The sequence below is a fragment of the Anomalospiza imberbis genome, chromosome 16 (assembly GCF_031753505.1).
Source record: "Anomalospiza imberbis isolate Cuckoo-Finch-1a 21T00152 chromosome 16, ASM3175350v1, whole genome shotgun sequence".
Lineage (NCBI taxonomy): Eukaryota > Metazoa > Chordata > Aves > Passeriformes > Viduidae > Anomalospiza > Anomalospiza imberbis.
In genome coordinates, this window is record NC_089696.1 from 5,550,179 (window position 1) to 5,566,133 (window position 15,955).

A 15,955-nucleotide genomic window follows, 5' to 3' on the forward strand; every position below is an offset into this window, starting at 1 on the left:
TGGTCTGCAGCCTGAGCAGAGCTGAGAGTGAACAGTGTCCCCTGGGCAGTGGTTGCCACAAAAAGCTGCTTCTGGGACAGACACAGACCTACTGCAGCCCTGCTATCACTACATGTGATGCTTGGAAGGAGAAACAAACATCCAGATTGTGCAGTGCTTGTGGTGGCATCCAGAAAGAACAATATGATGGCACTCCAAAGGGGGTGAGGTGGTGGCAGTGGAAGCAGAGCCCTACACAGAGCTGGGGGAAGATCCTCCAGCAGGAGGCAAGACTCAAGCACTGGGCAGGAAATGAGCTGGAAAAGATCAGAGAGAGTAAACAGAGTTCTTGGGACAGACTCAGCCTACAACAGACATTCTGTAAACAATGTAAGTTACCTGGAAAATTTGGTAAAGGAAGTTAAATGTGGACTTTTTTGATGTTACATATTGATTAAATAATTTTAGATCTGTATTTTTTACTTTCACCCTCCATATATATTAAATGTTGATCTAGAGGAATGTGGAGGTTTCCACTGCTATTTGAGGTATTGGAGTGCACTTTCAATTCAAAATAATGAATATCTACATACCCAGGAATCTTAAGACACTTCAACAACTTCAAATTCAAGCTAAAAATAGGAAATGCTTCCCTGATGTTAGAGAGAGACACAATAGAGTGAGTTTTAGATTATCCAGCAACTCCCATTTCCCAGCTCAGTGCCAGCCTGGTGTGGTGGAGCATTTTATCCTGCACTATTTTTAGGGAACTGGGAGGTTATTAGGAAATTACCTGAATAAGGAATGTTCTAGTTCTTCCTTCTCACAGCTGCTATTCATATTCCAGGACTCTAGTTAAACCTCTTGAGACAAAGCCAAAGTCACATGGAAACATTTTGGAACAAGACTTTTCAGCGATTTCCGAGCCTTGCTGGTCACCAAGCCTGCCATGGACCACACCATGGAGCACTTCCACAGGCTCTGTTACCTCCTGGGCTTCTTGAAGTTCATTTAACACCTCAACATTTGTCTCAAGAAACCTGAGGTGTTTTTAACAGCAAGTTACAACAGAATAGTGAGCCATTGTGAGTTACTAATCCCAAATGCTCTCCCATGCATTCCATGTGCAAGCCAAGGGCCCCAGCACCCACCACAAAGCCAGCAGTGACCTCAGGCAGCTGGCTGGCAGGAGCAGGGCTGCCTCTCCCCACCAGTTACACTTGTGGCTGGGACAGACAAGCGTAAAGAGGCTCAGACACTGAAGAATCCCAGCAGTTAATATCCAAGATCTCTGCTCAGGGTTCCCTGGTCCCTGAGCTGTTGCAGAGAAAACTTCCCAGGAGCTGCACTTCTCTCCCAGTTCAGTGGATGCACCATCCTCTTGCCCAGGTCTCCACTGGGCCATGGTGTTTGAATCTCCATTCAGGGATGGTTATGGCTCCAAATGTATTTCCAGCAGCTAATTCAAGCCCAGGCAGCACAGACACCCCGTGAGGAAGGAACAGGAGAGAGCTTTCCAGAGATGCCTCTGTGGGCTCAGTCCAAGCAAAGAAGACAGCTGTCCCTGCAGACACCCAGTCTGGATCCCGTCACAATCCCACCTGCTGTGTGTATCTGGGATCCAAATCTGGGGCAGTGAGCTGGGGGCTCACTGAGCACAGAGCCCCCATCCTCCAGCAGCCACTGCCTGCAGTGCCAGCCTTGGCTCTCACCTATTGCAGCTTGGATCCTTTAGGGAAAGATTCTGGGAAGACTTCTCTGCAATAATGACCACAGCCACCTGACTCTCCTGCATGCACCACTGCAACGTGAGTTTTCTGAGCCAGCTGGGGTGGTGGAGATCCCTTAGGAAAAACGATTATCCATGTTCTATTCATTTCCAAACCCCTCTCAAGAAAGATCTGGAATTCTGCTGCCTCTCCTTCCTGCCCCAGGTAATCTACTTATTTCAGACACTTCACCCTGCAGCAAAGCATCAGAAAGGGAGCACATCAGGAAGGATGTGTGCTGTCCAAAGCACATAAGTCATCCAGTATTTTGAAGGCAATCAGAAAGCTGAGATTTGGCTTCCCAGCACTCCCAGAGCAGTTGGTTGCAGTCACCAGAAACTGTTCTGCTGGTAGTTCACAGAAAAGCCAGAGAGGCCAGAGAAGTTTGTTCTCTCAGCTCAGATGCAGCTCTCAGATCATTTAGAGCTATCAGGTAATTTCCAACCCATATTGTTCCACTCCGCCAGAGGAACAGCACCACAGAGAAGCCAGGAGATGTGGCACTAATGCTTTGCACCAAACAGTGATCTGGCAGGAAATCAGAGGAAAGGAAGAAGCATGAAAGGGTGATCTCTCCATGGACACAAGTAGCTCAGAGCCAGCTCCTCGGTGCAGCAGGGACACAGCTGGGTTCTCCCCACAGGAAGATGCAGCTGACAGAACATCTCCAGCATAGCCAGCAGCTGGAATGCAAGAGCAGAAGGGACCATCCCCACCTGGGAGCCCAGCCAGAGCCCTCAAGTGTTCAGCCCTGCTGAGTTACAGACACTGGAGGCAAAACCTGAGATCACACAACGGAGAACTAAAGCACAGCAAGCACAGGATGTCCCTGGGGACCCAGGGGTGCTGTGTGCCAGTGTCCCTGGGGAAGCACAGCATCAATTCTCCAGAGCCATCACTACCCACGGGGTCAGGAATCCAGCTGAAGGACAGCCTGCAGGCCTCTCTGCAATGCAGCATTTTCCCTTTCAGAGCCAAGTGCTGGCAAACTGCAGAAAACCCACAAGCACTGCACGTTTTTTCTCTCTCATTAAATATGCTGCTTTTGCAAAATAAAATCTTAAAAAAAACCTGAGTGTGGTCATTCATCCATCACTGCTCTCTGGTGAGCCACCTCCTTGCCTTGCCCTTGCAGGCACACAGGCTTCAGGCCAAATCCCAGATAAGTGCAAAAGCCTGGAGCACAAACCAGTCTCCATTATGTGCCCACTCCCAAATGCCCTGGGGAAGCAGAAGAGTGGGTGCAGTGCTCTAATGCACAACACTTGATCTGCTCCCCCATCCCTCAGCAGCCCAGCTGGGAAGGGAAGCTGATGTGAACCTGTGTGCACAGGCAGCACCTGGCAGGGGACATCAACAGCCAGCACTGCAGGGAGTCCCTGTCTGCTCTCGGGGAACATCCCACAGCTACAGGTGGAACAGCAAGAGGGTGAGAGGGAGGCCACCAGAGCCACTGCGTGCCAGTGACAGCCACACCAGGGAGCATCGGGGAGAGCTGACTTACTCCTAGGATGGAGCACGAGCCAAGGAGGTGACATACAGGAGGATAGAGCTCTCACATATGTTCTAACACCACCATCCATTTGGTGACAGTGGATCATCTTACAGGCTGGTGGAAACGGAAGCATTAACAGTACATGTCCCTATTAAAAATGCAATTATGGGCTTTTTAAAAATTTCACTCCAGGCAAATGAAAATTCATTTGGAGTGAAAGCCTTTGCTTCCTGCTTTCCAGAGATGTTATCTGGAATTACTATCTCAGCAACTCCTCTGCCTCCATGCTTGCCAGCTAGGGGTTTATATTCACTACAGCAAGCATATTTTGTGTTTGTTCTACAGAGGGGTGAAGTATGAATCTGAGAAAAACAAAAGCTCATCACACCAAAGAGCCGTGACATTTCCCCAGCACAACTATTTATACCAAGTTGAGAACTGTCCCCAGTAAGCACAAGGAAGCAGGACTCACTTGTACCCAATCAGTTAAAAAAGAGAAGAGGCTCCACACAAGTGTTATCAAACACCAAAACAAATCATCTCTGCAGCCTTCAGAGCCACTCATTAAAACAAAGCCAGGCAGACAAAAAGCACCTTTCAAAGCCTGTGCTGCCATCCAGCCAGACCCTGACAGGCTGGAGAACTGGGCAGAGAGCAGATCCTGAGGTTCAGCAAAGGCCAGTGCAGGGTCCTGCAGGCAGGGAGGGATAACCCCAAGCACCAGAACAGGCTGGGGCTGACCCACTGGAGAGCAGCTCTGCAGAGAAGGACCTCGGGGTACTGGTGGGTGACAAGCTGACCATGAGCCAGCAGTGTGCCCCGGGGGCCAGGCGGATCAGTGGGACCCTGGGATGCTCTGGGAGGAGTGTGGCCAGCAGGGCAGGGAGGTGACCCTGCCCTCTGCTCAGTCCTACTGAGGCACATCTGCAGTGCTGTGTCCAGTCTGGGCTCCTCAGGAGAATGACAAGGAGCTACCAGAGAGAGCCCAGCAGAGGCCACAAAGATGGTGAGTGGTCTGCAGCATCTCCTGTGAGGAGAAACTGCAGGAGCTGGGCCCGTTTAGTTTGGAGAAGAGAGGACTGAGAGGGGATCTCATTAGATTTAATGATCTCAAAGGCGGTTGCCAAGAGAATGGTGCCAGGCTCTTTCCAGTGGTGCCCAGCAACAGGACAAGGAGCAATGGCCATAAACCAAACACAAGAAGTTCCACCTCACCATGAGGAAGAAATTCTTTTTGTTGAAGGTGACTGGATTTGCCCAGGGAGGGAATGAACTCCAGGGGATGAATTGTCTGGAGACATTCCAAACCCATCTGGATGCATTCCTGTGCACCCTGCTCTAGCTGACTCTGCCTTGGCAGGGGCACTGGACTAGATGTTCTCCAGAGGCTCCTTCCAATCCTAACAACTCTGTGATCCCATATTTCTACCCACATCTCATAAGTCCAACTCAATAAAGCAGCTTTGGTGCAAGTTCCACTCATAAAGCATGTCTACATGTCCACATTCATGCACAGATACACAGAAAATTTTGCAGACATCAAGTGAAGCTTTTGAATGCCACATACATTTGACTTTATTTTTGGGCTAATGCTCACTTATAGAAAGGACATGCCAGCCTAAGTGTTGTTATTATCTTACAAAAAATAAAGAAACTTACATAAAACAGACATCCCATCCTATGGAAGACATTTTCACTAAAGTGTAACCTCGCAGCTCCTCAAAGCTTAGGGAAGAAAATAATGTAATTCCTTAAATTAAATGTTTATGTTGAAAATTATAATAATCTGCAAGATAGGCAGCTGGTCCCTATGCTTAAAATCTTCACTAATCATCACAGCTTAGTGATGAGCACAGAGGAACAGTCTATCCTGGTGAATCCAAACTGGCATAACCATTTTATCCAAGCTCCTGAAACCCCAGCTTTTGGGAAGAACTGGGGAGAAACAATCCGCTTTCATTTAACGAGAAGATGCCTGTATCACACTGAGACAGTGAACAGGCTAACACCTCTCTCACATTCAGATTTAACTGAATAAATAGAAAAGAATCACTTGATAAACATGAGGAGGATTTCAAAACTCACATTGTGCAAACCAGAGTCACTGGAGTCCCCAGAGCCACAGGCCTGGTTACAGAATGCTGCCACAAAAAGCAATTCCAGTTAACAAAGAGCAATCTATCAAATTCACTGGGAAATAAACTGAAATGAAAGGCATTACTAATTCCAGTGTTGCCTTGCTTCAGAATTAAGACAGTGATACCATCACCCTCCAGCACTAAAAGCTGTTTCCAGCAACTCAAATATACTCTGAGTAATTAAAGAACACAATGTGCTGAAACCTTCAGTGCTTCAATAATAGCACTTTTCACTAACAGGTTGAGGCAGGAACATCAGCTATTTTTGAACTGAAGCTCTGAGACAGTACCTACATGTGAAACATTTAAAACAGTGGCCCGTTCCTGGTACAATAGAAAAGCTGCTGTTGACTTCAAGAGAGCAGAATTGACACGGAGAAGCTGTAAAAACACAAAACACTTCAGTCCTACAAAATCCGTACGAACTGACCTTGTAAGATGTTGCTGAAAGAGCAAGGAAAAGAGTCTTTGAACACACAAAGTTTCTACAAGAAGAAGGGCATGGTTTGCCTGCTGTGGAGATGGGAGGAGAAGTGGAAGCCCATGTTGAAAGTCAAGTCAAGTAAACACCACAAAGGGTTCAGAGCCTGTTTGTGGCAGGAGAAGATCACCCAGGGAGGCAGAGGACCCTCAGCACTGGAACTGCCAACCATGGGTTGGGCAAAGCCTCTGCCACAAAGGCACAGGTGCCTCCCAGCAGTGGATGGGGTACAGGAGGTGCCCTCCAGCCTTCTGCTGCTGCCCTGCAGGGACAGCACAGCGCTGTGCAGCACAGCACATGGAGCCTGCTCCAGGTGTGAGCGCTGCACTGAAATGACACGGCTGAGAACAGAGAGCCAGGCTGGGCCCGTGGTTGGGCTGTGTCTGAGGGGCCAGAGCCTCTCCCCCGCTGCCCACAGAGCAGCTCTGCCCCTCAGCCCTCCCCTGCTCCAGCTTCCCCAGACAAGGGTGGTGGCGGGCACGGCTGGGCGAGGCTGGCGGAGCACAGAACCTCCTGTGTCAGCCAAACAAACACACTGAGAACACCTCCAGAAATGTGGCTGGCCATAAACTTTTACAGCCTTTTGACTCATTCAGTGGTGCTTTAGGGTGGAGGGAGTGGGTGGTAGGAAGGGGAGGGCAGCACGGCACACTGAGGGCACGGTTACTCCAATGCAGTTTATTGATGGCTCCCAGTCAAAGCAGCCTGAGAGCAGATGGGATCAATACACCAACAGCACAGCCCACGAGAGGGGACTCCTGCCACAGGGGCCTCGCACAGAGCACCAAAAATCACAGCACACAAAGTTATTTCTGTCATGTCACTTGGGACCTCAGCATAGGAAACATATGGGAGTCTTAAACAGGGAAACAGAAAAACCATCTCTGAAGTTTCTACTGAGTGGAGGGGAACTGAGGGCAGGAACACCTTGTGCACTCAGAATCAAGTTCAAGACAGAAAGATGTGCTGGGTCATAGGACAGGAACCTGAAAGAGCAGTTCACATTTTGTACAGACAAACAAAACAGCAACCCCAATCAAAAAGTAACCTCTGGGGTTTTAAAAGGAGTAATTTCACATAACTGAAGAAAATTTTACTGAACTAATGGGAAGAGAAAATGTACAGGGAAAAAAAAAACAGGACTGAAAATAGACAGTTCTTTAAAAGGAATTCATTAGAAGGCTGAAAATTCATGTTTCTGTGAGAAGGCTGTCGTAACTAAACCCTTGCTGATCAGTAACTGTATAGGTCAGACTAGATGTTCACAGTTAAATTTTTTAAATTGTGACATAGGAAATGCTATTTTTAAGTTATTCAGGAAATGAGGAGAAATAGTGCATTTGCATCAGACAAAAGAGAAAGGAGATATTAAATGTCACTTCTTTGGGTTGAATACCAGTCAGACCACTGAGCCTATTTGCGCCCATGAGCCCTACAAAGCTGTGGGTTGTCAATGCCCATGGTGCAGTAACATTCCAGAAACCTGGAGCAAAGCCAAGTGCTCCTTCTCCAAGGACGCATGCTGCACACGCAACCAGGAAAGACAGCTGGGGCAATGTGAGTGGGTTTGGTAATGCTTTTGTTGACTTACCACTGGATAACCACTCTGAGAACAAATAAGAATTATACAGCCTCAGTACTGTATAATAAGTACTGAATAATAGGTAAAATAAAACTGGTGGTAGATCTAGAAGAGGTTACAGGAGAATAAACATCAGTCTTAACACACACACCCCCTCAGAGACCAGCAGCCCCAACACCAGTCAACATCTCGGCCTAGGAACAAATATTAAAATTGCCCATTCAACCTTGCAGATTAGCCAAGCCATAAACACCAAGGGCAGTGCAGGCATGGGCTGTGCTGGGCAGTCCTGGGCAGGCAGGGCCTGTCCCAGTGGGATGGGCTGCTCTGCAGCCAAAGCAGGAGTCCAGGAATCAGGAACGCAGCCACGGCTGGGAATGCCAGGCTGGGTCTGGGACTGCGCCAAACTTTGACACTGCAGAGGATGCTGAGGTCACAGCAGGTAAGCAACTCTGCAAAGGCTGGGGATAAAGGGCTAATGAGATTACGGGATGTACAGAAAGAGAAACAGAGCAGAACTAGAGGAGATTTTATCTCCTTACACTGAAAGTGTGTGTACAGTGTATGGTCTTAAAATTATGCTTTAATTCTTCAGTCTCTTTCTAAGTATGCTGCAAAGACTGGCTTAGACTGGAGAAAAATTCTCAGCAAGGGACTCTAAAAGCTTTATCTGCTTAGTTTATCAAAAGGTAAATTCAGAGGAGGTGGTTCTCAATGTGTTCAGGACAAAAAGGGTTCAAGTACTAATGAACCCCTTAACAGAGAAAGCTTTAACTATAAATTGCTCACATCCTAAGCTAGATAAATTCAAGGAAGTAATAAAGTGTGACTTTTCTCAACAGTAAAGGCAATTAACCTTTAGTTTAATAATGGTACAAGCAGTGCAAAGTAAAAGTAATGAATTTTCAGTGTTGTAAATCTTTACATTAAAACTAGACACTGCATGGAATATTTGCTTCAGGTGAATGCAGGTTTCTGGGTCTGGGCAAAACTCATAGCTTATTTGAAGAGATTTAAGGATCATCTTCTAGTCTTTAACTTAACAGATTTATAATAATACGGGGAAAGAACTGCATAATCTATCGCTGCCAGTAACATCTGCATAACCCCTCTTTGCTGGAGTAAGGGTGACAGATTGTAAACCAGTCTTGTGTCTGAAATGTCAAAAGCATTTGGTGATGAAGGCCAAGCAGAGCTGCAGCCCTCCTTGGGCACACACAGAACTCACTCCGAGATGTGCACGAAGATGTCGGGCCCTCCGTCCGCAGGGGTGATGAACCCGTGGCCTTTGGAGCGGCAGAAGCACTTACAGACCCCTTTGTAGATGGGCCCCTCGGAGGCTCTCACCGTGCTGCAGGAGGAAGCACAAAGAGCAGCTCAGTGCTGGGCACACTCCCACTGTCACCAGGGCACAGCGAGCAGAAGGCTCGGCAGGCCAAGCCCTCCCTCCCTCCCTCCCGTGAGCACAGAGCTCTGCAGCAGCTGCTCAGCTCTCACTGTCCCACACTGCACAGGCTTTGCCTTTGGAAGGGACACACATGAAGGTGATGTTTGCTGGCACTGTAATGCATCAGTTGCCATCTTCAGTTGAACTGCTTCATCACCATAGAGCCATAGAGTAAAACGTGGCAAACCCCAGGTCCAGGGAAGGAATGCTGATGTCTGCCTCCAGATCAAAAGGCTGAAGGATAGCTTTATTAAAACTATAGTATATTACATTAATATACAATTTAAAGAGATACTATGCTATTCTGCATACTTACTTCTTACTTACCTATCTAACTAACTCAAACTCGTGACTCTGCTGAGAGCCCGAGCCACAGCTGGACCCCATTGGTCACTGACCCCAAACAGCCTTCACCAGGATCCAACCCAGCAATCACTGCAGGTAAACAATCTCCACACCACATTCCACATGGGGAGAATAAAGGAGCAGAGATAAAGATTGTTTTCTCTTCTTATCTCTGTGCTTCTCCTGAGAGACAGAATTATGTCTCTCTGTCCAGAGAATGTGAATGTCACAGTGCCAAGTTTTCCTCCAGACAGAATATTAAATGTAAGAATCTTCTACCTTTGATGAGTTTGGGAGTACCTAAGTGTGCACCTAAGTGTTGTGCTTCACAGATTTCACAGGAAGTGTGAAGCCCAGCTGTAGTGCATAACAGCAAGACTCATGCCTGAACTCCTCCACTGTCATGGGACCTGTATTTTAAAATGAGACACATTTGCAGAACCTACAGTCTGCAATACTGCCATCAAAAAAACCAACTTGTCCTGAAAACTGTGTGGTTAAACCCTTTTCTGCATCAAATACACTGATCCAGGGTTTGGATCCAGGGATCCACTTCCATTAATGAAAACCAACTGGTTTAGACATATTACAGAGTTTACTCTGGGCATTGCTAGATCAGAACCTTCTCCATGCCAGGAGTATCCAGTAGGTTCCATGTTAGACAAGGATTTTGGTGCAATTCTTCAAACACATTGACAGTGCAGCCTTTTGGTTGCATGCCTCATGGCAATTTGAACATCACTGTCCCAAATGTTTAAATTTTACTGAAGTCTCAATGAAATTGCTTTAAAAAAACGGTGGCAACTTTGTTCCTTAAATCAAACTAACAATAAAGAAATGCAGTTGAAAGTGCTAAAGAAAGGAATCTCCATTAAATCACTTCATTTCCAGCTCTATAAAGCTGTCAACACACCTGACTTCACAAGTGCTTGTTACACAGAAAAGCACTCACTGTCCTAAACAAGCCATTAAAGTTCAATTGCATCTTTCAAAGAGAAATGGCACTGTAGGGGATGAGGCCCCCCACTCCCAGTGAACCAAAATTAAATAATCCCACTGAATAATAAGCCACTGCTTGTCACATTCATCTCTTCATACAACTGCTCACCTAGAGCTCCTCTTGTTTAAAGAGGACACACACACAAAAATTTCAGAGCTATTTTGGTTTTCAGGGCAAACAAATACAGCAAGATTCCTACACTAATTAATGATTAAAGAACTGTGGAAGCCAAATAACAAATTGTTTCTTTTTGTAAGAACCAAACTGAGATTAACAGCTGAGAAGATTTACAAAGAGTTCATTATTAACACAGCACTGAAGCAAGCTAGCTTGGACTTGCTTTTTAAGGGCAACCCCAATTATTAAGTCAATTATATTCTTTTTAGCCATCTACTTCCATCAGGAAGTTCAGGGCATTTAAAGGCTTCTGGAACTGACAACATATAAACTTTTCTTCTGCTCCTCTTCTTTTTAGCCTCATTTAGAATTCAGAAGTAATAATATGAAGCATCAGTGAGGCTGTTATTATTTAAATCCTCATGGATAACTCTGGAAGAAAAGAGCTAGATAACACTGCAAGAAGCAAAAGGGAAAAAGCACACAAACCAGAGTGAGTGGCCCAAATCAGGCTGGCTGTGGGGCTGAGATCCTACTGCCACAGCATTCACTCAATACTGCCAGACCTTCCTCATACAGAAATAAAAGGCTGTGGCAGAAGCTTCACATTGTACCCTGATTCAAAGGCTCTGAGATGAACAAAGCCCACATTGCCTTCTTCAGGTCAGCCCTCACTGGGAGGCCCCTGACAGGCACTGGGAATTCTTTGCAATGGCCAAACCTGGTCACACCATCCTCTGCTGCTGTGCTGGGGAGGAGTTCCCTTTGGACAGGGCTCACAGGAGCCTGCACAGCACCACGGGGCCCCAGGAAAGCTCAGGGAAAGCCAGCTCTTCTTTCAAATATTACCTCGTTTCATGGAAAACCTCATACAAAAAACCTTAGAGAAAGAGATGAGGGGTCACACCCTGATAACCAGCATATTCCTTAACAGGTCTATTTGAGCAATCTTAAGATGAAGGTATGAAAACTGAATAAGAAAAGGAAACAAGGAATCACTTTCCTCTGAAAAGTGATGGAGTATCCCTAAAAAGTAACTTTGATGACGTTAGCACAGGTGTCAGGAGTAAAAAACCTAAAACTTCCAGTGAGGTTTGGTCCAGCGCTTCAGGGGCAGTGAATAGAGAGCTCATGCCAAAAAAAACAATTTGGCTCTGAGAAGGAAGCACCAACACAAACTGGTCCTGGAAGCCACAACCCAGTGTCTGAAGTGAAGCAAACCTTCAGACAACTAACTCTGTTTTGAAAAATCTCGGTGTATTTTCCCCTCCCTGTAAAACTCTTGTCTTAAAGAGCCAAGAGACTTCGAACGCCCTTTACTAAAACAGAGCACTTGAAAAACTATCGGGCATTTGGACCGAAAGTCTAAAGCATCTTCTCGGCGAAGAGTATCACAAAGCACCTTCAGCCACAGGCCCCCCTCCGCCCCAGAGCTGCCTTGGCAGGGCGCTGCTGGCCGTGGCGCGGCGGGCAGCTGGGTACTCACGCCGAGAAGGTCCTGGTGCGGCGCGTGGGCAGCGGGCTGGGGATCAGGTACCCCCGCAGCGGCGACGGGGAGCGCTCCCGCGGCCGCCGGCCCTCCGGCACGTGCAGCGAGCTGGGCGACGGGGGACAGGCAGGGGGCTGCTGCGAGGAGGATGAGGTGGGCTCGGAAGACATTCCTGAGGCCTGAGGAGAGCCTGGAGAGAGGAAGAGATCTGATTTAGCCCGAAACGGGAATTGTCATAAATGCCACAAATACTTGCAGTGCTGATTTTGTAAGAACATGACTCACTTCCTGCAGACGTACGCACGGACACGGCTCCACCACCAGCTCCTGCTCTGTACCAGTGAGCTGATGGTTTGTAAAGTTTATTTCTTTTCAAATGTCACAGTTTTGTCTGCTGTACTAGAAGCTCCTCTGCAAACAGATTACTCCACAACTAATGTATTTATTCACTCCTGCCTCACTCACAGGCTCTTGAGGCACAGCTGAGCCCCAACTCTTGGTCTTGGTGTGCCCCACACACCTTCCAGACTGATGGGGCTTTGACCACAGGCAGGTGGGCTGTGACCACAGGCAGCTCAGAGGAGCTCCTGCATCTGCACACAAACACACGTCACAAGAAAGAAGCCCTTGAAGAAGAAATGCTGAGATAAAGCTGCACCTCCAGTGCTGCAGGTTGGTTTTGGTGTGTGATCACCATGATAACTTCATTGCTGCTGCTGCTCACTTATTCACACAGCTCAGTCAGCTCCTAACACCTCCAGCTTGACTGTGAGAAGAGAATCAGAGGAGTGCTCCTTAATCCCTTCAGACTGAGCCAGCCACTGATTTACTCTGCCTGGGACAGGAGCACAGGCAAAGCTGGCAGGCAGTGCCAGCCCTGAGGAGGTGACCCCTCCTACCTGGGGAGATCTGGCAGATCCAGCAATCCCCTCTGGGAGGTCTGAGTCTGCCACGGTCTCCCAGCAGCTAGGAAGCCAATAGTCCACATCTTCATTCAGACCCCCAGCAGCCTCAGGTTTGCTCTCGCTCAGGTCCTACAGCAGAGGAGGGAGAAGTTCCCCTTCTCAGCACACCAACAGCAATGCATCTCATCACACAACAACAGAACCCCCAGAATCCATGCAAAGAGCAGGACCAGAAACAGCAGCACTTCTACACACACAAATGCATGGCTTACAGCAGCAGAGGCAGAAATAAGAGGAAATAACCAACACTGCTCTGGTATTACTATAAAAGTCCCCATCCACACTGAAAGGGGAAGATGATTTGCAAAAATAACCAATAACCCACTACAGTCTTACTTAAGAAGACTAAAAATATCTGGTTATCTGGGTGAGTTAGCAAAAAATGTGGCGATCTAAGTCAAGAAAATATCGTGAAGGCAAGAAAAGCTGCCTTTAAGACCAATAGTTTAATTGAACTGAAATCTCTCATATCCATTATGCACCATCCTCTTGACACCCACACTCCCCAGCCCATGAATTATGGAGTGGATCCTTGACATGACATTTGAGAGATGCAGCCTTCTTGTCAATGACAAATCCATATTATTTCTTCCTGAAAGTAAAGACTAAAATTAAAAAGGCTTCTTAAGAATGAAGTCACCAGGGAACAAAGGCTTTTGTCTTTAATTGCTCAGGGTGCTCAGAAGAGAGAAGTGAATAGACAGTCATACCCCCTCCTCTACCAGCCTGAGCTTTCCTCACTGTTCTCAAGAGCAGCTCAGCTGAGAACAAAACCCCAGCTTTAGGGACGGAATTTCAAATATGGATGGTATCTGTCACCCATGAGCTAATGCCCTGCCCAGTGTCACAGCACAGTGCTCAGCTCAGACCACGATGATAACACCAAAGGGTTGGGATTTTCCAAACTTCCTCCTCGTCAAAATAGACCTGCTGTGCTGGCTGGTACAGAGGAAGTCTCAATTTTCTAAAGACCTTTGGACACCTTGCTTTCAAGGAATGTGTTTGACACGGCAGGACCATAGCCCTAGTAAGTCGCAGGAAAAATAAGAGCAAACAATTAAAACTTAATTCTGATAACTCAGCACACACGAGCTGGCACAAGTGAAAACACAGCTTTTAGAATCTCATGCTTTCTCTCCTCATCTAAATATAAATCAGCTTGTCAGGTGACAAGCAAAATGCAGAGTATTCACCCATCAACTGCAATACAACCACAGAGTGCTGCCCGTCCCCTTCCTCAAACAAGGCTAGAGAGGCAGAATTTTCCCTCCTTTCATTAAAACACAGACAAACCACAAAAATATTTACAAATAAAAAAGACTAAATGGAGTTAGAAGTGTGCTACCATATGTTATTGTTCCTATTTATATTATTTTGGTGCCCTCTGCTCCATACGCCTAAAATAAAACAGGGATGTAGAACATTCAGTACCCGCTCACTGTACAAATGTCCTTTTTGTTCTCTGCCCACGGCAAAGGTGGGTGAATAGCCTCAGCTCTCATCACTTCTATTACATGAGCCCTTCATTGTGCTCAGAAATGGATGAGATCTGACCCAAACACGGAGCTGGGTGGGAGCTGACCCAAACACGGAGCTGGGTGGGAGCTGACCCAAACACACTCAGCTGAAGGCTGGGTGAAGAGGAGAACAGCAGCCACACTTGGCTTCACCTCCACCACAACCACACGGGGGATGCAGAGCAGCAGCCGGAGGAGCCTGTGCCCGTGCTGCAGCTCAGCCTGTATGGGCACTATGGTGCATCTCTGCACAGGAGAGTGCACTACTCATCCCTCTGCCTCTCAGGCTTCTCTGACAGCTGTACAAACCAGGCACAACGAGAAGGATGGGAGCCTGACTGACCAAGCTGAACCGTGTGCGTGCAGCAGGATGGCAGCAGCTCCCGCCTCCGGTGGAAGATCAGTTCATCAGGACCTTTACAAAGACAAAGGTGCAGCTGGGCTATTTCAGTTCCTGCTGGTGTGGCCACTTGTTGACGTTGTTCATGCAGGGATTAGCTCATTCCCCTTGGCAGCCCTCCTGCAGGAGCAGAGACACTCTCCCCACTCGCTGGCGCAGCTGGAGGCCGGGCAGTGTTGACACAGGAAGCCTACAGCAAAAACTCAAAACAAAACAAAACCCACAGCCCAGCCCTCCCAGCCGCCTCCTCAAAAATGCTTTGCCTTCCTAAGGCAGTTACCAGCAGTCTTCAGAGATGTTTTCCAGATGTTATCCGGGGCTCTGAACTGACTCCCTGTAAATCAGGGATCACCCCTGGAACTGCCAGGGGGTGGCTGCCTACCAGCCCTTCCCTAGCTGACCGAACCCACTTTCCTCCATCTCTCAGAAGCCCCCTACATCTCCCAACCCACGTCCATTAGGTTTTTCCCTGTCCCTCCAGCCCAGCCAGCACTCTCCCCTTGGCCATGGCAAGGACAGCATCCCACAAAGCCCAAGAACACCAGCAGTGCAGCCACCCCGAGCTGCCAGGAGCACCCATCCCCCTGTGCCAGCACTTCAGAGCAGAGACCCAGCACTGCAGAAAGCCCAGCAGTGTGAGATCCCAGCCAGGCCAGGGAGCAGGACAGCACAGACAGCAGCTCTCTTCTGCTTGAGCCAGCAAAACATGTGCCTGCAGGGATTTTCAGAGTGAATGCAGCATGATGTAAGGTGGTGATGTTTTCAGGCTCTTTAGGAAACTCCAGCCACATGCTGCATTACCCTGAAATTGCCCCATATTTCAACTAGCACCATTTATCTTTCTCCAACGTGATTTTTTTTTTAATATTTATGTTTAGGAATTCACTGAACTGGAATATAAATAAAATTAATTACAGTAGCATCATGGCAAAAAATAGACTAATTTAACATTTCAAAGCCAAAATATCTTATTTTTTTATCAAACGTTTTTTAGAAAAATTGGCAAATGTGTGCAGAAAGAGACCTCAAAATGTCATCTGCAACAAGTGACCTACAAAGCACCTGTAACAAGTGACCTACAAAGAGCACAATACATGCAGGAGAAATTTCTGAAATTCTCCATGTAAAATAACTTTAAAAAGCTATTAAAGTTGGGTGTATATAAATGTCATCATAATTTCTCTATATATCTGTACATCTTATTTCTCTTAAAGTCTGCCCCATACCTCTT

The 15,955-nt window shown here is 47.2% G+C and overlaps 1 protein-coding gene across 2 annotated transcripts in view; it reads right to left on the reverse strand.

The window, feature by feature from the left end:
• Positions 1–15,955, reverse strand: part of CARHSP1 (calcium regulated heat stable protein 1) — a 36,358-nt gene that overhangs the window by 5,489 nt on the left and 14,914 nt on the right. Inside the window, exons 2-3 of one of the 2 annotated variants that reach the window (XM_068206724.1) lie at positions 11,840–12,032; positions 8,673–8,795 (exon numbers count right to left, since the gene is read on the reverse strand). In XM_068206724.1, coding sequence (XP_068062825.1) covers positions 8,673–8,795; positions 11,840–12,012 — 296 coding nt within the window. In that variant the 5' untranslated portion in view covers positions 12,013–12,032. Of the gene's footprint in view, positions 1–8,672; positions 8,796–11,839; positions 12,078–15,955 lie in introns of those variants that run through there. The other variant, XM_068206722.1, reaches the window with a different exon arrangement.